The sequence below is a fragment of the Telopea speciosissima genome, chromosome 1, assembly GCF_018873765.1.
Source record: "Telopea speciosissima isolate NSW1024214 ecotype Mountain lineage chromosome 1, Tspe_v1, whole genome shotgun sequence".
Classification (NCBI taxonomy): domain Eukaryota; kingdom Viridiplantae; phylum Streptophyta; class Magnoliopsida; order Proteales; family Proteaceae; genus Telopea; species Telopea speciosissima.
Genome location: NC_057916.1, coordinates 7943480 through 7965427, shown reverse-complemented (window position 1 = coordinate 7965427; position 21948 = coordinate 7943480). Strand labels below are relative to the sequence as shown.

Below are 21948 nucleotides of genomic sequence, written 5' to 3'. Positions count from 1 at the left end.
TCTCTCTCTCTCTCTCTCTCCCTCTTTGATCCATAACCTAATTGGCTTCTAATCTTGAATACCTCTCCTTCCTGGCCAGATTTCACCTCTAAATCTAGAGAAGATCTTCTAAATCTTGTGGTTTTTTTCTTCATTTTGATCAGTTGTGAGTGACAGCTTATTGCCAAGGTTCCTGATTCAGGAGTTTCTGCTAATTTTGGAGGAAAGAAAGTTCAAGCAGAGGAGGAGAAGAAGAAGATAAAGAAAGGAGAGAGACTTTTGATTTAGAGGTGAAGATGACTCCAGCAAATCTCTCAAGTCAGCTTGGTGATACCACTTACACTAAAGTGTTTGTTGGAGGGCTTGCTTGGGAAACCCAGAAGGAGACTATGAAGAAATACTTTGAACAGTTTGGAGAGATTTTGGAAGCTGTAGTGATTACAGATAAGAACACAGGAAGGTCCAAAGGCTATGGATTTGTGAGTTTTTTCATTTCCCTTTCCTTCCTTTTTTTTCTTGATTTGGTATCTCTCTTCATATTCGGTTCTTTCTTTCTTTTTTTTTATTTTGATTTTATTTTTATTTCATTAACTCCATAATTCGATCTTAGTTTAATTTTAAAAAGATCTAAAGGTGGGTATTCTCCATGAAGGAATTAATTAATTAAGATCCAAAATAATTGAACAAAGAGAGGAAAGATAAAAAGAAAAAAGAATCAGGAATTCAGGATCCAATTTTTCCCCTTTCTTTCTTTCTTTTTTTTATTTTTTTATTTTAAACTATTTAGCTTGCTAATGTTTAATAATATTAACAAGTTTTAATTGTTCTCTGCTCTTCTTCTTCTTCTTTTGTTATTTCTGTTTCAGGTAACTTTTACAGAACCAGAAGCTGCCATGAGAGCTTGTGTGGATGCTGCTCCTGTGATAGATGGGAGAAGGGCTAACTGCAATCTTGCTTCCTTGGGTGTTCAGAGATCCAGACCCTCTACACCAAAACATGGTATATATATATATATATATATACTTTCTTTTCTTCTCTTCTTTCCTTCTATCTATCATCATTTCTAGCTCTCTTCTTCTTCTTCCCCTAGTTCTCTAGCCACTCTTCTTTATTTCCCCCCTTTCTCATTCTTTCCCCCTTAATTTTGCCTCATTAATGGAAGTTGCATTTGTTAAACTGCAAGAGAAAGAATCATTTTAGAATTGTAGAGGTGATCAGATCTTTCAAAGCCAAAGAGTCCATTCTGATTTAACAGCATTAATGGGATACATCATACATTAGCATTAGATAGGTCATGCATGTATGTATGCATGCATGCATGTAAGTCACACGTATCTCTAACTTCTTAATTACAATTTACTAATTAAGTATACTTTGGTGACACTCAATTAATGATGAACATCTTTTTTTTTTTGGTAAAAATTAATGATGAACATCAATACAAAGGAATTTGATTAGTTTTGCTTATCCAATTTATTGGTCATTTCATTTAGATTAAAAAAGACAAAAGAAAAAGGTAAATACAGACAAAAATTCTTCTAACACACTTTACTAAATTAAGCTTCAAGCTTCATTGGTTTTTCTTTTTTATTTTTGTTGGGTGATATTAAAATAAAATTTGAATGTTCTTTTTGATTGGTCAGGAGGAGGCAGGAACTTTAGGGTAATGAACTCTTTTCACACAGGCCTTCAAGGTGGGGTGGGAACAGCTTTTCCTTCTACAGCAACCTTCCCTCATTATGCCATCCAACAAGGCATTCCCTATAATATGTATGGGTATGTTATATGTAAACCTTTATTTCATACATCTATTTAGGAATCTCCACGTGGATTGCCAGTTCATATACATTTCCCTTAATTATTAAATCATCAAACCATCATGCATCCATGCATGTCATCATACCTCTCTCTCTCTCTCTCTCATACCATGTATGCATGAACATGGGGCACATGCATGTGTCATATGTAGTAAAATAATGCATACCCACCAACCCTACAACTGTCTTCACGTGGGTATCTCCATGCATGTGTTTGGCATCTCATTCACACATGAAAAACAAACTTTACCACATGCCACACGCATGGGCGAGCAAGCACGCGCGAAAAGGCATATCTGTAAGTCCAAGCAAACAGGTATATGGATCACATACACATGAACATGCACATGCACATTGTATTCTAACCTGAAGTACTGTTCTTTAACTGTAATTTTATGTTGTATCTCACAAATTTCAGGTACTCTCCTTACTCGCCAGATTATACCTATCCAACGGTATGTACAAACTCCTCCACCTTCCTATATATGCTCCTTCATGGCTTTTTAATAATACATCTACCTACCAACCAATCCCACCCATATTTCAACTCCTTCCAGCTGCAATAAATCATAGTATTGTTCTATTTCCTTTCCTATTTTGCATTGGTCTCTATCTTCCTAATAAGTAGAATAAATACAATATTTACCATGAAAAAAAAATTGAATAAATACAAATATCAGCCGTTCAGATGTAACATTTCCACAAAGTGGATTCCATCTAAACGATTGTGAGTCGTTCACGTATGTGGACATTCCCTGCACTCAATTAATGTATATGGGTGTAATAGGTGTATGTATAAGTATGAACTAATACATGACATTCATGATTGGTGGCATCCTACAAGTGGTCCATATATATATATATATTGCCATGTCATTGTCTCACTAGTGAAAGTTTCAACCCACAATGAGCCAGTGAATGAAAAAAGAAAGTAATTTGTTCTTATTTTTAAAAATTTCATGTAAATTTTTTTTTTTATAAAATGAAAAAGAGTAAGTATAGGTGTAATAATAGTTTGTGTCTATCCATTTTTATGGTTTTTTCTATTAAAAAAAATCTGTTTCTGGTTAAAGTTGAGAGAATTTATAGTAATGGCTAAAGTACTAATACACATGCATGAACATGCACGGGATGCATGCCAATACATAGGTGTATTTGATTGAAAAAGATTATGAAATTTGATATATAGCTAATCTAGACCATGTACTCTCTATCCAATATTGGTCAGAACTAATACATCATTTGTCTGCATGGTAGAATAGGTGCATGTGATGTTTGAAAAAATAACAACCTTTTGGGACAATAATATTTCACCATAGTGGTGAATAGTGTGGACACCATCTTATTGCCACGTGGTGCATTAACATTGGTCTAGAGCATGGTTTGAGATACCAGTATCGATATTGTATCCGGGCACTAGGCAATGATCTTGATACCGTATCGGTACCATATTGGTGAAATTGATGGACTAGGGGTTGTAAAAAATCCTTTTTTAAAAGAAAACTAGGGGCAAACTTGTCTGATACAAACCAATCTATGTCGATCCGTATCAGTATTGTACTTTGGTCCAGAGTTTTTCCTATTTAAGTATGACGTGGAGAATACGAGTCCGATTCCTCTGCACGTACGTGTGAGAGGTAATCATTTGTCCCATTTTTGCCATTTACAAGGAGGCAGGGGTGTTAATGGAAACTAAAAAGACAAACATATACCTCTCACATGTACTTTCACCTATACGTACGTGCAGTGGTGGCATGAAAGTATCGTAATCCTACGAGAGGTAACCATTTGTCCTTTTTGTTTCCATTAATACCCCCTCCCTGGACTCCCAAATCCCAAGTCTCACCTACCTAAGCTGTAAACTCTATATACTGTGTTTTTCCACGACCACTTGTAATAATAGTACGTAAAGGAGTTTGAATAACGTGTTTGGATAATTATTGTTGTTACAGAGCTATTACGGTGTTTATGGAGGAGGTGCAGCAACCCAGTACCCAATGTACGGTGCAGGGGCAGGAGGAATGCTCACCGGCGCTGCCGCCGCCGCCGCCGCTGCTTTCTACCCTTATCTCCAGTTCGGGCAGGGCAATGGTGGAGCTGCCACTCCCGCCGCTGCCTACACTGGTGGCCATGGATATGGTGTCCAGTACCCACATCACCTGTTCCAGTACTCCCCCATCACCTCAACCGGCTTCCCTCATCACTACGGTGGACCCATGTCTCTCGCTCCCACTCCACCATCTCAAGCAGGTTTGTTGCACTCTTTGCTAGCTTAGCCCACTTTCTCTATTATGAAGAAGAACACACGATGACCAATGGGAGGACAAAGATTCCATATCCCTGTTGTTAAAAGAGGGTTAGACAAGAAGTCAGAAAAAAGCTGCAAACTATAGTTTTTTCAGCTTTTCTTTCTCTATATGTCGGTGGTCCATGTAATGCTTTTGGACAAAATAAATTAAGATGAAGCTTCTGTCCTCCCACTGGTCATGTTATATAGCCTATAGGACCTATATTTATCTTTCTTTCTTTCCTTAATTCTTGTTTCGTAACTCTATTATTTGGGTTCTTCTCATTCGTGGAGGTACTAATTAATATCTTTAACAGTGTGTTTTACTCCACAACAGGCGTGACCATGGCTACTCATACGGCTCCAACTACTACTGTTCATGCCCCAACACGACCTCAGCCCTACAGACTCGTTCCTACCGACTTCACTCCAACTGCATCTGAACAACCTTCAGCTTAACCATGGTTATGGTTTTGAGGCTCTTTCATCTCTCTTCCTTTCTGTCATTCCTCTCTCTTTCTCTCTCTCTCTAATGCAAGTCCAGGTATGCATCCTTGGGTTTGTCAGAAAAAATTAGCCCCACATCAGGGCTAAGCCCACCTTGGAGGAGAGCCCTCCAATTACCTCCTCCCTAGTGCATGTCATGTGAAAACGAGTTCATTCCATTTTGGTCATCAAGATGGGCTATGTTACAAAAGCCCAGTAAGTCTTTGTGGTTCCCTAAAAGAACCCAAAAACGAGAATGTGAGCAAATCACATCATCACCAACTCTAGCTATTTGGGGAGCTAAGTTGGAAATAACAGAAGAAGAGATATTCCTTCATTCTAACATAATTAGCCCAGGAAAGGCTAATAAGCAACACAACTTTCTCTAACTTAGGCTTTGGAGAGATGTAAATTCATCAACTAAAAAGGACAACTGAACAAGTATCCTTACTCTCTAAATGTAGAGAGGCAGCCTTGGCACACTAATTAGGGGCATATGGGATGCCCTAGACTTTTGCATTGCCATTGACATCAACCCTAGAGACTTAGGTGTCTTTTGTTTTTCTTTTGTAATTTCTTGGAAAATTGACCAAAACTTGAGTGACTACTACTCATGTTTTTTTCAAATGCTTTTCCAACTTCACATTAACTCTCTCATATAGTCATTGTGTAACCACCCGTCCATCTTCCCTGAGGGAAAGGGAAGAAGAGACTTTCACTAACTCACTCTATTGCATTATTATGTCTTGTACATTGTCTTGGTTGAACTCATGGGAGTTTTAGCCAAATCTAACTAACTAGGTTTTAGTGGAGGGTTTAATGCTTGGTTTTTGGCATTCACCTCTTGTCACAGTCACACAGACCTTTGAAGAACTCCATTGATGGCTTTGGAGTAGTTCAAACTAACTTGTAGGACATGTAGGACTTCCCCTCTCCCCTCCCCTCTCCTCTCCCCCCCCCCCCCTCCTTCCTTTCTTTCTCTCTCTAGTCTAATGATGCAATCAAGACCATTGAGGCAACCCTAGGGGAATATTTTGGGTCTCTTGGGTTCATCTCCTCTAAAACCTCCGACCATGGTTAGGAACAAGGTCATCATCATCATCATGTTTTAGGTATATCTCTCTCTTTTCATATTTGAGCCATTTTGAAGCTTGATACTCTTTTTATATGGAATTGTAGTAAGATTTGGACTGTAATAAGTAGGCATGGTACCTTACAACAAGACTTGTTCTTCATTGATGTCATCTTAGGGTAGGAATTCAGTTAGATGTGATCTAGAGACTGCTTTGCATATCTATGCTGATACTTTATATTAAGGATATATGGTCAACTTACTATTTCATCCATATGGAAACTCAATTATACTAATTGAGCTTAAGGGTTTTTTTTTTTTTTTATATATATTATCACCTCCATCTGGGACAGTTCAATTATTGGGTCTGTTTCAGAACCAATAGTTAAAAACCATATAGGACTTGCCACCAGAGATGTAAATGAAGCAGGTTTGGAATTTTGGATGTGATATATGCATGATCCTTATCTGGTTAGGTTAGGGATGGTGCTGAAAAACCCCCAGGTACCCATTTCACCTTGCTTCACCCCAAGCCAAAGATTTAATTCTGGGATTAAGTAGGGTTGAATTAGCTAGGGTTTCAAGAATCAGAATATGACTAGTTGGATCGGTCGAGGCTGATTTTGATTCTGGCTAATTCGAGGCGGTGTCAAGTTGATCAGGTTAACGGGATTGACCTGACCAATTCCATTAAAAAAATGTCTCGCCATGATGGACATATGGTCAATATGCACCAGCATGATAGACACGTGGGTAACATGCAACATCATGATGAACATATATCACCATCATTTGATAATTCAGAAAAAAGAGAGGAGAATCAAGTAGAATAATCATCTATGAAGGTGACATAGTAGCTATACCGAGAGACTTGATAGGGACTGGACCCCAAATATCAGAATGGATCAAATCAATAGGAAATAACTGGAGCTAGAGAAAAAGGGATAGAGAGGGGGAGGGAAAGCAAGGACTAGGGGTTGTTGCAGTGGGAGAGGGATGAGGAGGGGGAAACAGAGAGGGGACATAGTGGGTTTGAGCAAAAAATGGGGGTGTGTGCCACGAGGGGAAGGGGAAACAGACCTGTGGCCAAGGTTTTAAAACACTACATCGGCGATTATAATCCAGATCAGATCGGAATCAGTCTGAATCAGTGCTCAAGAACCCTTGAATTGGTTCTAAAATCTAAAAACAATGAATTTCAAGGGTTTTGGGTGTACATTGACCATATCGGATCATTAGAAATTGGGATCGATCACGGCCAATTCCAATCCAAATTGGTTGATTCGCCAATGCAATTCTCGATTCTTTAAACCATGCTTGTGGCGCCTACTTCAAGCTCAAATACATTGATGATTTCAAGTATTGCATCCATGGGACCTCCATCGTCATCACGACCACCAATTTATGTGCTCCCAACTACGGTGATGGTGGTAGCCACTGCAACCCTCCCAAATGACCCAATATCATCATTTCGTGCTACCAATTGAGGCTTTCAAGAAGATCGCCATTTGGAAGGCCTCGAACTTTCTAGCTTAGTATCACGAAGAAAGAGAGAGAGAGAAAGAGAGAGAGCAATGATGACCGCAACAGGAGGCAGAGAGAAAGACTTTGGAAAATGGACCCTTGCACGTACGTGCAGGCATAGATACATGTGAGAGGCAATCAACTGTCCTTTTTGTTTCCATAAATACTCTTTCTCACCTTGTAAATGACAATAATGGAATAGGTGGTTGCCTCTCACATGTTCGTACACCTATGCAAAACCAGCCACTATTTAATGGCGGCCTATGAGGGCCAACACCCATATCTTTAACTCGGATTTATGAGCATTACAGGTTAGATGTGATGGTCTTGCTTTTATATATATTTCATTTGAATGACAAATGATTTTAGATCTTGCATTGCAGTATGATTCTTATATAATTTTAGTTAAGATATTAGACCAGTTGTTACTTAATGGCGGCCTGTGAAGGCCAACACCCATATCTTTAACCCGGATTTAGGGGCGCTACAAGTTAGATGTGATGGTCTTGCTTTTATATATATGTCATTTGAATGGTTAATGATTTTAGATCTTGCATTGCAGTATGGCTCTAATATGATTTTAGTTAATATATTAGAATGTATATGACATGGAAAACTAACCCTTATCACTATATAGATATCGAAGAAGTATTTCTTAGTGGAGGAGCGTGGGCCCTGCATGTAGAAGCATCAACTAGGGCGATATTTTCACCTTTTATGGGGGGCGAGTGGTCATTTCACCCTCTCCGTGTTTGACGTAGGGGTCACTCGTGAAAGTATGGTTCTTAATTTCAGGATTGGTCAAGGGCGATATTGATCTTGATCAGTCAAAATTGGTCTGTACCGATCTAAAGTTACCCCAAAACAAAAAAAAAACCTGGCTAAAACTGGATCGATTCCTATATCAGTCAAAGTAATACTAAAATTTTGAAAAAAAAAAAACAGAAAAATTTATAAAAAGTTCAATGATTTTGCCTTGATGGAAAGAATATACACCCATTGTAATCTGATTCATGTGCACTTGCATCTTGATGACAAAATCTTGAAGTCAGTTGAGAAGAAGAGGTGGTTGAAGATGCCTCTTGATCTCTTAAATGAGCCAATCTCTCTCAAATTTCTTGCCTTAAATTGATTTCCCACTCAAAAATGATAAGCAACCCTTGTTTTCTCAAAGATATTATCATCCCAAAATGGAAAAAAAATAAAAAATAAAAAATAAAAATAGAAAAACCTTGAACTCAATTGAAAAAAAGGAAGTTGAAGATACTTCTTGATCTCTAAAACGAGCCGATCTCTCCCAAAGATCTTGCCTTAAATGAATTCCCTACTAAAAAACACTCTCAAAGTGTCAAATTAGTCCTAGCAAGAGCCAAAGGCGAAGAACATGAAAAATTTAGGTTTTAAAGCCTTTTTGGCCAATCATGTGTCTCATATCTAATTGGATGATCTGCCCGAATTTTCCAATCCTTGGAGCGACCCACTTAAATTGAGTAGGATCAGCCACAAATTGGGAACGATCATGGTTGATACATTCGAGATTACGAACCATGAGAACCACAAGAGATTTCTTATTTCCATAGATATTATGGGCCATTCATATAAAGTGTATGAAACTTTCGAAGAGTTTCACCAAAAAAATCATTTGAAGGGAGTTTTCTTCTCCCCTAAGGAAAAGAAAGTGGATAGAGACCTGAAAGAAACACAAAAAAAAAAAAACAAAGGACACCTTAAAATCATCTTAAATAAAAGGCTATCGAATCTTTTTGAAGGCTTTACCAACTTCGCAAGGAAATAATCGTACATTTCTGTAGACTCTTTTGACTGGAGAAGGATTTTTTTTGTTTCTTTTGGAAAAACTATTGTACAATTGATTTCAATCGACACCGACAAAATTTACCCAATACCCCTAGCTCCAATGTGTCGTTCCAAAATAAAAGGTAGGGTTAATATAGTCTTTTAAGTTTTAACTAAAAGTTTAAAGGAACAATTCCATATTTTGTGTGGTTTGTGTGATTACATTTTCATAAAAAAAAATTGCAATGTGTATGTGGGTTTAGTCTCACATTGGTTGTGTACGTGTGATGTGTGTTGTGTATATCTATCATTCCATGGTCTTAAAAGTCAATTAATCTTTTGGGAGTAGTGTGTGATTACTATATTTTCATAAAAAAATAAAAAAACCCATATTTAACCTAAAATTCAAAGGCATAGATAAGCATTTCACCTTCCTCATGAAAGGTGAATAAGTTCCCCCATTTAATGCTCCATCATACATTTCTATTGGTCCCTCTCATGTGTAGAGACTACGTTCTCCCACAAAGAACTCTTGCCCTGTATTGTTTAAATGACACCTCTATAGCCTTATATAGATGTGAAATTTATTGAACATTCAAATAACAAGTTAAATGAATCTTTTTTAATCGTTTAATCTTTCCTTAAAATTATAAATTGAATTGACTCCTTAAATCTCGACAATTGAATATGAATAAACTAAAAATCCTTGAAGTTGAGGGTGTAAAAAGATCTCACAAAAAAAGAAAAAAAGAAAGGGTGTAAAAAGGTTTTAAAAAATGATTTATCATTATGTAATTATTAAAAAATGTCATTATTTTACATTATTACACATGTGAAATAATAGTATTTATCCTCATTAGAAAAAAATGTATGATAAAAAGATTGGTTCGACATCAATACTATACTTGATGAATACTTTATGAACGATACGATAGACATAGTGTAAAATGGTCGAAAAATTTTGGTATAAGTAAGATTTTTCTGACCTTTTTAGCTTGGTCCGGTCCGTTACATTGCTACTAGATTAGGACCAACCGATACGGTTCGATCCACCGATACGATCGATTTTCTGACCTTTTTAGCTTGGTTTCTCATCACGGTAGTTTTATTCGTCTTTCATATTATTAATCGGAAATTATAAATTTTCAAGTCCGGGGTCGGGGGGTCCTACTGTCCTAGCAGTTAGCACTTAGGCGCAGCTATATAAGGCAATCTCTGCTTCATGCTTTTGTCACTGCTGTTTGCCTGAAAAGCTGTATTTCGACGGTCAGTGTCTGTAACGCTACTCTCTCATTTTCTTGCTTTATTCGTTTTCTCTAGTTGCACATTTGATTTGTTATGGCGATGTAGATGATTCTCTTCGGTTTTTGACTGCACTTTCAAGGCAAGTCGATTCATCTTTATCACATTCGCCGGCAGAGGAGACGGATTTCGGTGACGATCGGACTGAACTGTAGTTGAAACTTCCTAGGTCAAGTTCGTTTAACACTTTGTTTGAGCTTGTTTACTATTCAGTTCTTATGTGCAGCATTCAGCCCTGTGCCTGTGTAGCTTTAATTTTCGCTCCTTAGGATTTTTCTTTTTAAAATGATTCTGTGTTCGTTCTTTGAACTACTTCTCTCTTGCTTTAGAAGTCTTTCTTTCTCGAACTCAGTAATTCTTCTGTTTTTTTGTTTTTGTATTTTTTAACTACTTCTGTGTTTTTGTGCTTGAAATTACATCTTTCTCTTGATTCCGGATCATTTGCGAGCTTTTGTTTTTAGATTCCTGTAAATGTAACTTTAGATCATTCAATCAGTCGCTATGGTTGATTTGTGTATATTGCTTATCATTGCTATGCTTTGTCTGAGTAATTGTTTTTTATTATGGGAATCCTTTCTTTAGATCTTTCTCCTCTTTCGCTCTGAGATTTTTCCTATCGGTCAGTGAGACTACTCTTTTCCATTTCTGATTCTTTTTGTTCTACTCACTGCTTATGGATTGTTCTATGCTGAACCTACTCTCTCTCTCTTTCTGTGATTTCCACCGTTTACATGCATTTTCTCTGCTGAAGGTGTTTTTACTTTCTCGCAGGTAGTGGTACATCCTTCTTGGAGGAGCAGATTCTCACGCACAAAGACGAAGCTGTTAGTTACTTTTCCTAGTCACACGTTTCTAGTTTCTCTTCTATTAATTTTTTTTTTTCTTTGTAGAATTCTATTGACGCCTAACATTGTGATTATCCGCAGTACCTTGCTTGTTCCTGTCTTTGATTTTAAGGTATATGAAGTCCACTATTGTTGTTGACACTCATTGGCTGACGAAAGAAAATCTAAACACAAGCATTAAGATCTGTGTCTTTCTGTCTGTCTTGCTCTCTGTGGGTATTGGATACTTGTCCAATGTTGATCCATTTTCTTGCTTGATAAACCTGGGCCTAAGCTATTCTTCTAATCTTCGGTTGTTACGTTTGACTTAAGTATGACAATTCTAGCTTCTGTTCATATATTTATTTATAAGAAAATCTAGAATTGTTAATCTCATGATCAGTGCATCTCTTTCTTTTTCGTTGATCTATAAATTGGTTTCAAATAGTTTCACTATGGTCAGAGTAGCCATGGTTGGAAATTTATATGGTTTATGATTTTGGGTGTGTATGGCATCTTCTATTGGGTCTACCTGATGAATTCACCACATGAAAATTTATGCTCTTCTTTGTTCATGACAAGAATAGATAGTATGCTTTGAGAATCAATTATTATTGTTTCTTGATGAATTTATCACATGAATTCCATATTGTGCTTTATTTTATGTTCATGAAAATAAAATCCATACAACACTTCCTAATTCAGTTGTGTTTGATGGATCAAAGTTTTCATTTGATCTTCCATCGCTGTTTTTTAATTTGTGAATTCGAGTTTAGTATTTGTATTATTTGAGATGTTATGTGGATTACTATCGATTTTGAATAGATATTTGGTTGAATATTGAAATACGGTTCTCTTTTCTTTTCACCTAATTCACTGATACAATGAATGTCAATCTTCTTGTTATGGTTAAAGATAAACAAAGATGATGATCTCTATTCAAGGTTGACAAATATATCTTTTGCAAAGATGGTGTGTGCGTTTCTTTTTATTTCCACAAGTGATGGAGTGAAAATATTAAATATAAAAATTTTGATGTTCAAATTGCTAAACCTTATCCCAACTTACTTCAATCAGCTACTTGAATCATGTTTCACCATTGTGCTTGATATGGAGAAGCTAGTATAACAAATCTGTTGCTGCATTTGGATAAACCATTGAATAATAGTAAGGAATGGAAGTTTTGAATATTTAAATGATTATACAAGGGTTGAAACCTTCATAAAAAGTGGTTAGGAATTTTTCAATGCAACCTTTGTTGTTTAGGTATGTAAAGAAGTATGCTAGAGGGATGTTATTGTAACTGTAGTTTTTTCTTATGGGATAGAATGACAAAATATCTCCGTGTTATGTGTTGGGGAATTCTCAGTGCTCTGAAGGGCTGAGCCTGAGTGGGTGCTTGAGAGCTTAATTTCCGGCAAGAAGGTGCTGGTGGCAACTTGTTACCACCATGTTCTGCAAGGGATAAATTTTTTCCCACTAAATTTATGCCCCAGTTGCCTTCAAAGGACTGGTATTTGTTATTTATAGCTTTTTTCATGCCCCCTGCTTGGAAGGTTTCTTTTTTCATTACAAGGGGTGATGAATGGATCTTGTATTGGTGTTCTCCATGACCAACTTTGCTGTCTCATTCCTATGAAATGGCCCTCTCTTTAGGCTACAAAGACACTTGATTATCGACTTCCTGCCTTGATTATGTTAGCTGGGACATGTTTTTACTTTTCTGGTATCCTTCTGTCACTAATCAAAATTGTATTATGCATGCTTCATACACATTCTTTGTGCACAGCTGGGACATGTTTTTTTTACTTTCTGGTATCCTTCTGTCACTAATCAAAATTGTATTATGCATGGTTCATACGCATTCTTTGTGCGTAGCCATGAAGGAATCTTTATCGTATTTTTTTAGAACTTTTTGGTCAGCATGATTAAATTTTCTAATGCTAACTTCTCTTTTTTATTAACTTTCTTATTTAATTTGGTTTTCCCAAAAGATTTGAAGGGCATAATAAATTATTGGCCTGTTACTTCTCACTAGGTTTAGTTGTTTTAGCAAGTTTGTGACTGTTACAAATTAAATGGAAAATGATGAGCCCCTCTCTTTCAATAAGAAGAAGCATCTTGATAAAAATTTTCAAGGAGCATCCCTTTGAGAAATTTAATGATGTCATCATCTACTTGTTGGGATTAAATATTGAGTGCCTAACTTTTTTTTTTATTTTATAATATCTGCTCCATTTCTGTGTACCCTCTTTCTATTGCTGATTGTACACTGAAGTCTTCTGCTAAAATTAAATAACTAACATGAAAGGAAGAGTTTTACCTGTTCGTAATTCCCACTCATATGATGCTTTAGGTCCCGATCTCAGGAAAGACAATTAAAATTCTCCAGGGCAGGGGAGGGGGTGGGACATAACCCTTTGTGCATCAGTGTTCAAGTTGTGTTAGATTCTTTGTTGTTGCTACGTTACTTGGCCATTTTGTAGTTTGACTTTATTATTGTTTGTCACTGCCTTAGAAGTGCAAATGTCATTAGTAAAGTCAATTAGTGGAATATCTGAATTTCTTTCCTGTTTGCACGGATTTGAATAGTAGATCTTTGTTTTAGAGCTAAATGCTCATGCCTATTTAGAGCAGTAAATTGTTGGTTTTGAGCTTGTTTGAGCTTGTGTTTTGTGTACTGTCACAGCTTTCTGGTCAGAAAATTGTTTTGCTAATTGTGTTTATTAAATATGTCCAGTTCACAATGTGATTACATCTATCCTCTTTTGGAGCTTCTGTAGTAGATTATTGTTGAGCATTAGCTGAATGAACCTCAACTAACATTGGTCTTTCCCTATTCCCCCCCCCCCCCCTCCCCCAAGGATACCGTCTTTCTTTTCAAATCCTTTCAAAGGAAAGGATCAGCCATCCCTTAGATGACCTTGTACAATGTCAGAAATCAAACCAATTGTCTGAAATTGACCTGCTGCTTCTATGTTGGCAAGGGAACTCCATGCCTATCACTTGATTTGGCATTTCAGCATATCTTTCTGATGGCTCTTTTGATGTACTTATGATGATATCATGATATATGATCATAGTTAAAATTTTGGGGATAACTCAAGTAGCTTTTAAGATAATCTGCCACCTGAACATTTCAAGGAATTTCCTGTATTTGACATTTTTTCTTAACATAAAAAATAAATGATTAACTGAAGTGGGTGGGTTCTGCTTTAAAGAATATATATATCTGGTGAAAGACAATGTTGTTTATTGACCAGTATATATGGTTCGTTATTGAGAATATAGATGCTCTCTCTTGTTTGCCCTTGGATGGATATTCTTCTTAATTCTTATTATCTTTTGGATTATGGTTTAAATTTGGTTTTTGTAGGATATGATTCTGTTACTGTGTGTGAGTGGTGGTTGAAAATTTTCAAATCCAGTTTATTTCTGCTCTTTTTCTTTGAAAGGTATTTTTTATTTTAAGTTTAAGCGTATTACATTTTTGTACTTGTTTTACTTTGACTAAATAATTTCTTTGGAAAAGGACCTGATGATCGGTTTCGGTTGCAATAATAAATTGAAGGTTCTGAGTGTGGCAGGCAGGCTACTGTTTTCTTGCTTTTTACTCTGTGCTTTTCTGTTACACATGTCTCTAGACTATATGGACAGTATACACCAGCAATGGATTTGCTGATAAGGAAAGAAACTAGAGCATTTGCATGGAATGTGATCCAGCATTAACTGTTGCTGCCTTGGTGATCTTCTACTTTAAAATAATTATTATCAATTATCATATATACATATATGTATTTTCTGTATGTGTGTTGAAGATTTTTGGACTATTATTTTTTGTCTATCCAAACATCAGACAGTTAAGGTTTAAGATCATTTGATGGTGTAGTTTGGCATGTGATATTTTTTTGATGGGAATCCTCCGGTTAATGTTTTCCTCATCTGCATCTGTGGCATGAGTGCTGGTCTACTGTTTTTAGTGTCCTAGTGGTCTAACTAATTTGGTTCCCATGTATCTTCCTTAAAAAATTATCATTTACGACTTTCTATTGATTTTTGACTAGTTTATACTTGAACAAAACAATACAGGTACTTTGCAGTACTGACATGGGAGGTGGCAAGCAACCCTTTGCTGGTACTTTTAGTTCATCACCCAAAGGTAAAAGTGTGAGCATTCAGTATGGGCAGCCATCTGGAAGCACTGTTTCTGGTAACAACAGCCCGAAGGTGGACCAACTGAGTCATGGTGTGGCAGACATCAGCCTGGATAGTGCACAAGATGGTGAGTGGGAGGTTTGTGCAAGGAAGTCCAAGAACCGGGTGGGAACTAGTGCTGCAAAACCATGGGGCACTCAGAGCGCTGGAGGACCTAAAGCCTGGGGCCAACCAGATACAATGCAGAAGGTGGGCCTGGTCAATAATGGTGGAACTGGTAGGAGTCCTGCTGGTGTATGGCAGACACAGGTTGCTGATCCAAGGAAACCAGCTGGAAGAGGATACCCAAAAGCCAATCCATCTAATAGAGGATGGGCAACACCACCTGTTATACCTCCTCACTTACAACACGGAAGGCAGTGGGCCAATCGGCCTGGTGGACAATCTGGGGCTTCAGAAGATGGCCAGGGAAATGACAACATCTCTAAAACTCATGCAGAAGAGTATGGCTCTGACAATGATGATGATGATGAACCAGTGGATGATGATGATGATGATGATGATGATGATATACTAAGTGATAACTATGACTCTGATGAAAGCCAGAAAAGCCATGAGACACTAAAGAAGAGCAAGTGGTTCAAGGTATTCTTTGATGCCTTGGACAATTTGACAAATGAACAAATAAATGAACCAATGAGGCAGTGGCACTGCCCAGCATGCAAAGATGGCCCGGGTGCTATTGACTGGTACCGAGGCCTGCAACCCTTGATAACACATGCAAAGACAAAAGGAGCGAATAGGGTGAAGCTCCATCGCCAATTAGCTGAATTGTTGGATGAGGAGCTGTTTAGGAGGGGAACTTCAGTTGTACCATCTGGAGAAACTTTTGGTAAATGGAAAGGCCTGAAACAGACAGTTACTGACAAGGAAATAGTCTGGCCACCAATGGTTGTCATTATGAACACAAAACTTGAGCAGGATGAGAATGAAAAGGTACTGTTCCAATTTTCCATCAGCTGTAGTCATTCCACAATATTTTCTTTGCTGTTTGGTTACCTCCTTAAACAAATGCATGCCATGTCTATATTCAAGATTGAGATTCTAAGCAAATTCTACTGAGATGAATCTACTTTCTAGATTGCATATGTTATAAATTATAGGTCTGGATTTACCTTTATTTTTTTAGACAGCTGAAATTGTGTCCCATATGTTTATGGACCAGGGTGGGATCACCAGTTAAAAAGGGTAAGTCATTGCAAGCTACAAAATAAACGTAGTTATGCAAAAAAGCAAAAGTTGATTTAGACGGTCTATCATGATAAGCATCTTGAGACGAAGCACCTTTTTATCCACATGGAAAGTTAGTTTTGGCCTTGTTGGATTAGTTGTACACCTTATGGATTGGGAATGTGTCAAATTCAAAACACAAAGTCAATCAATTTTGGCACTTGACGAACTCTGTTTGGACTGAAACTAGACATGTAGGCAGGGAACCTTGGGGTTTACTAATCCACAAAATGTGTACTATCATGAGAAGTTTAACAGGATTTACCATCTTTTACTAATTGAAAGGAATTAGTTGTTTACAAGTACCTTCTAGTAGTTTGTTACTTTGTAAGGCCTTGAAACAAAATTGTATGCTGCATTATACTATTTTTTAGTCAAACTGTATGGTATCATCTTTGTGATCAGTGTACCATGTACTTCCCCATGGTAGTGCCTTTAATATTATCCTCGTACCCTAATATTGGCTTTCCTACCTATCATTTTACATTTCAGTTTTCTTTGTCCTGTCTGATTGTTGCAGTGGATAGGAATGGGTAATCAGGAACTACTTGATTATTTTAGTTCCTACGCAGCAGTGAAGGCTCGGCATTCCTATGGCCCACAAGGGCACAGAGGAATGAGTTTACTGATATTTGAGAACTCTGCAATGGGTTATGTGGAGGCTGAGCGCCTGGATGAACATTTTCTTGAGGAAAGGACACATAGGGATGATTGGGATCGTCGTCGGGTGCTATTTTCTGCGGGTGGAGAACGTCAGCTGTACGGTTTTATGGCTTGCAAACAAGACCTGGACCTCTTCAACCAACACTGTTCTGGTGCGATTCTTCCCTTGCCTAATTCATATATGTGATGGTCCTGATTTTTAGAATGACTACCTGGCTGCAACTGCAGTTTTCTTTCCACATGTTATTGGGTCATTAGTCTTCTGTATATGCTGATTTAGTAGTAAAAAATAATGATTCTTACCTTCCAAAGATATGTTAATGTTTAGCCATAGGTGGTGATGCATTGTGTCAGTACTTACCGACTTGCTGAACTATCATGTATGCTTGTATAGGGTAGTGTGTTTGCAGGGAAATCCTGCATTGATTCTAATTGTCTGGTTTATGCATTTTCTTTCATTCAATTGCACAGTATCATTGAACTCAAAATTTTACCAACCTATATATGATTCTGGTTTATACAGTCAGTTATAATGTTTGGAGTTTCAAATCCCATATTCTATTTATTTTCTAAGTGGATGTAATTTATTAGGCAAGACGAAGCTGAAATTTGAAATAAAATCTTACCAAGAAATGGTTGTGGGCCCAATGAAGCAAATGAGCGAAGATAATCAGCAATTGATCTATTTTAAAGACAAGGTGGCGAGAGAACAAAGGCGTTCCAAGGCTTTGGCTGAATCATTTGAGGTATTGAATGCGAAACTGCGGAAGACTACGGAAGATAATCGCATAGTGAGGCAGAGAACGAAAGAGCAACAAGAACAAACCAAAGAAGAGGTAAATTTTTTACATTTTGTTAGCAAATGGCCGATGCATGTTTCCTGTCTATTGGTTGTGTAGACATATGGACATTCTGAGCTGCACAAGATGCCTTACTTTGTGTCTGACCTGAGTCATTCCAACTCCAGCACTTGCTTATTAGCTATATCTACTGTTTGATACTACATGACCCACATAAGTAGGAAACATTTTACACTTATATGCGACAATGTTATTCTAACCTTTGTGCATATGATGTGTTGTCCTGTTGGAAAGCCTAGAACTCCTACAATTGTGATTCTGGTTTTCTCTAGTTGACCTCTCTGCGTTTAGGTTGATGATCATGTTGGGTCTTATAATAAGTCTTACCAAATTTTAGGTTTGCATCTGCTCATCTGATAGATGGCTATTTATAATGTCGCATGAAGTAATGGTGAGTTAGAAAGGAAATTTTGGAATCAAATTTAATGACTCCAAATTGTGCTGTTTTTCAGGACTCTTTATTCAATGTCAAAGAGTCAATATAATGATGGATTCATTCTTGTATTTGCATTTTAAATATGCGATTGTTCCTATAAGTTAACTGTTAAGTATTAAAGAAAACAAAGTTAACTACCTCATTAAGCTTCTTGTGAAAGTCTCTAATTGAACTCCTAAAATGTACTGCATTGCTTTGACTATTACTTCTCAGTCGAGCATAAAGCCATTTTGCCCATCCCTAGAGAAAAGTATATGCATCTACTCTCCCAGTGTCAAGCTTTTAGCCTTTGGTTTCTGTTCCAAGCCTGGCTAGAGGAGAGTTGCTTGGCACCTCATGGGAGACTTTTGCCAAATCCTTAACAGAACTCAAGTGTCAAAAGAATCAATCTCAAATATCCCACATCTGTTAGATTGGAAATGCACAATTATTTGAAGCTCTTTAAATCTCTCTATCTCCTTGTGGAGAGGATTTTCAGAGTCTCTATGTTTTTTGCTGGATGTTCTGCATCTCATCAAAGTATTTTGTAGATGATTTTAAGTATTTCTTTAATGGCTTTAAGGGTTGACATGCAGATTCAGTACCATATGGTCCATATGAATTTATAAATATTATAAAATACACCCTTTTTTTAGTTATATGCTTATTTATTATTCTTGAAAAGTTCAGATATTGGTCCAATAGAAATATGCAGACTTATCAATGATTTCCCCCTCCCCCCACCGTCCCAAAAATATGTGGATTGTGGTTCATAATCATGTACGAAACTTCAATTTTCACACCCTTCTGTCAGAGAATAAATAAATGATACAAGTGTTCAATAATATAAGCTTATCAATGATTTGTTTTTTGCGTGAATGTTATGAGGTATATAAAATTCTCAATGTTTCTTCCTAATTTTTTGGTGGAGGCAGCTGTAGCCTGCTTTTATTAACTTCAGTGCTCCTGCAATTAGATGTGGGGCTTTACAAGGCCCAGCTGACATAGAATTGGCTGTATCTGACCCATCTCTAGGACAGCATGAACAATGTTTGTTAATATTTTTTTTTTCTCTTAGACTCCCTAATACTCAAACTTTTTTGGTATCCTTTTTGTTACATTTTTTTCCTAGATGGACTACCAAGAGAACTTTTACAAGGATCAAATCACATATATTCAACAATCTGTAATAGACAGGGAGAAAGAATTTGAGGACCGACTACAGGAAGAACGTCAAAAAGTGAAGAAATCAAATGCAAATTCCACATCCAAAGAGGACCAGAAACTAAGGTATGTTGCTTGCTGTCCTTGCAATAGTCATCTCAGGTTATGCTGAATCATTGGCCCCTTTTGACTAGATACAGAAAGCACTTTGCAATTTTGTCTAAATGATGTAAAACAATTACTATTCTTTTGTGGGTTTTACTTAATCTGTGATGATTTTATTTTATTTATTTTTTATCCCTAGTGATAGGGATGTCTTAAGTTTGTACTCTAGATAAATTTTATTTTCTACCTCTCTCATGCTAGTTTGGAATGATGGGTCCTACCATATATGTAGTAAATATAAAACACGGCCATAGCTGATTTTACACTTTTCCATAAAAGATGCAACAGTTTAGTTGTCTGGTCATCGAACCAGATTGGTCTTTTTGAGTGTTCAAGAACTCTACAATAAATTAGTGATGGTTTAAGCAATGTTGTCTGGTTATTGAACTAGATTGGTGGTCTTTGAGTGTTCAAGAAGAACTCTACAGTTTAGTTGGTCAATGAACCAGTTTGGTCCGAGTGTTCAAGAACTCTAAGAGTAAATTAGTGATGTTTTAAGCATTGTTGTATGTTTGAATGGTTGCAAACAAAAAATGCACCAATCTATTACATTCCATTGGGTTATCTGCTGATTGCCCAATTGGTTAAATTTATTTTTACCAGGTTGCAGTTTGGTAGTGCTATCAGAGAACAATTTCTAATAATCTCTTTCTATTTTAAAAGTGGTCTCTCTCTCTCTGGCAGTTGTTGCTTTAATCCATTTTGTTTGTGAAGTTTGTTTGGAAGATGCATGTATGTCTCTCATTAAAGAAGTTGCCTATCAAAAAAGTTGGGAAAATGATTTATTCGGGTTGGACTGGATAAGCAAATGATGCCTTAAATATTGTTTTTATGTATCCACACTCATAAGGAACTGTTGTTTTTCAGGAGCGAGGAGATTGCAAGATTCATTCATGCCCAGCAGGAGGTGGTAGAGGAATTTGAAGCGGAAAGAGAGAAGCTTATAAGGTCACATGAGACCAAAAAAGCTGAGATGAAGAAGAGGCATTATGCAGAAGAGATTGGGCTGGAGAAGGAATTTGAAACTTCAATGACTGAACTGATGTTGAAATACACTCCAGGTCACTCCGAGGAAGGCAATGATAGCAATGCTCAGTAGGAGTACTGTGGTACATGGTGAGAACTCTGCTTTGATGAGATGTACCCCAGAAACTAATACTCAAATTAGCTCGTAGAACACAAACAGAGACCTTTGGTTTTCATATTTACTTCTCTTTCCCATACAACAGTTTTTACAGTTGTGGATATCAGTTGCAAACATGACAAACAAGCAGCATAGAATTGAAAACAGACTTGGTTTGGTGTAGGCAGTGTATCAACGCTGTCTTTCCAATAGGAATATAATTTCTAGTATGGAATGTTTCGGTTCAAAATTCTGTTCTCTATGTCTGGTTGTAAACTTGCGAGTACAGAAAAGTGAGTTCACTTTTGGTGAGAAAAAAAGAAGTTTCTAACCATGATTTTACTCTTCAAAAAATCAAAGGAATCAACTTTTATCATAAAAGTAAATTTTTAATAATTAAATTTGGAATGATTTAAAGTTAGTTGCATCATCACTTGAGACAATGGTTACTAAAATTCATTTTAATATAGATTTTGATTTCACTCGTGTGTCCTTTATTTCCCTAGCAACCAGTAGAAACCTCAACATGATCCACCACTACAGGGCATTTGTGGTTTCATCGATCGTTTTTGGCGGCCTTACTTTTGTTATCTCACTTTAACATGTTAGGATAAATGATTTCCCTCCCTTGTATAGTTGGATTCAATGGTTTATATGAAGATGTCCAAATTGCCATGTTTGAAATCTTTAGCGGTTTTACACTTTCATGTCTTTCGCATGATCAGTTGAAATTTTCCAAATAGATAGTGTAGTGCCATATCATGTTTGGGTGCATCTTCTTGTATTCAAAGCGTTGACCTGAGAATCTGTAACCTTTTTATGCCATTTGTATCATGTCATAAAAGAGTTTTGGCTCCAATTAAGTTTTTGACCACCAGTTATGGGGATCACATTGGTGGATCAGCATGGGTCGACTGTATCGGACAGCTTTGCCTTTGATTTTCTTTAAAAATCACGTTTTATCGAGTTTACTCCTTGGAATAAGAAAAAGGTATTCAAGATAATCTTTAAATAACTTGCTATTTGTA

At 36.9% G+C, this 21948-nt stretch overlaps 2 protein-coding genes and 1 long non-coding RNA gene across 5 annotated transcripts; 2 read left to right on the top strand and 1 right to left on the bottom strand.

Annotated features, from left to right (window-relative positions):
- On the top strand, positions 1-4661 carry LOC122660261 (RNA-binding protein 24-B-like). Of its 2 annotated transcripts, none has more exons than XM_043855496.1 (6): positions 1-458; positions 846-978; positions 1623-1755; positions 2215-2251; positions 3749-4046; positions 4401-4550. In XM_043855496.1, the coding sequence occupies exons 1-6, from the start codon at positions 276-278 to the stop codon at positions 4424-4426; spliced, it is 810 nt and encodes a 269-aa protein (XP_043711431.1). In that variant the 5' UTR covers positions 1-275; the 3' UTR covers positions 4427-4550. The 2 variants fall into 2 exon arrangements, with proteins under 2 accessions (XP_043711431.1, XP_043711437.1); XM_043855502.1 differs by having other exon boundaries at positions 200-458; positions 4421-4661.
- Positions 4662-10255: 5594 nt separating this feature from the next.
- On the top strand, positions 10256-21035 carry LOC122660240 (protein SUPPRESSOR OF GENE SILENCING 3-like). Of its 2 annotated transcripts, none has more exons than XM_043855463.1 (7): positions 10256-10430; positions 11033-11085; positions 15175-16236; positions 17051-17345; positions 17785-18029; positions 19601-19758; positions 20665-21035. In XM_043855463.1, the coding sequence occupies exons 3-7, from the start codon at positions 15193-15195 to the stop codon at positions 20894-20896; spliced, it is 1974 nt and encodes a 657-aa protein (XP_043711398.1). In that variant the 5' UTR covers positions 10256-10430; positions 11033-11085; positions 15175-15192; the 3' UTR covers positions 20897-21035. The 2 variants fall into 2 exon arrangements, with proteins under 2 accessions (XP_043711398.1, XP_043711404.1); XM_043855469.1 differs by having other exon boundaries at positions 10256-10439.
- LOC122660275 lies at positions 18692-19165 on the bottom strand. The gene is made up of 2 exons (XR_006332659.1): positions 19074-19165; positions 18692-18894 (listed from the first exon to the last, which is right to left on the bottom strand). It is a non-coding gene; the product is annotated as an uncharacterized LOC122660275 (long non-coding RNA).
- Positions 21036-21948: the final 913 nt, after the last annotated feature.

Excerpts from the sequence above, each read along its gene's own strand:
- LOC122660261 (XM_043855502.1), top strand. The coding sequence starts at position 276 with ATGACTCCAGCAAATCTCTCAAGTCAGCTTGGTGATACCACTTACACT. Across the intron at positions 459-845 it reads GGTCCAAAGGCTATGGATTT|GTAACTTTTACAGAACCAGA; the intron begins GTGAGTTTTTTC and ends TTTCTGTTTCAG. Across the intron at positions 4,047-4,420 it reads CACTCCACCATCTCAAGCAG|GCGTGACCATGGCTACTCAT; the intron begins GTTTGTTGCACT and ends ACTCCACAACAG.
- LOC122660240 (XM_043855463.1), top strand. The coding sequence starts at position 15,193 with ATGGGAGGTGGCAAGCAACCCTTTGCTGGTACTTTTAGTTCATCACCC. Across the intron at positions 17,346-17,784 it reads CTTCAACCAACACTGTTCTG|GCAAGACGAAGCTGAAATTT; the intron begins GTGCGATTCTTC and ends GTAATTTATTAG. Across the intron at positions 19,759-20,664 it reads AAAGAGGACCAGAAACTAAG|GAGCGAGGAGATTGCAAGAT; the intron begins GTATGTTGCTTG and ends GTTGTTTTTCAG.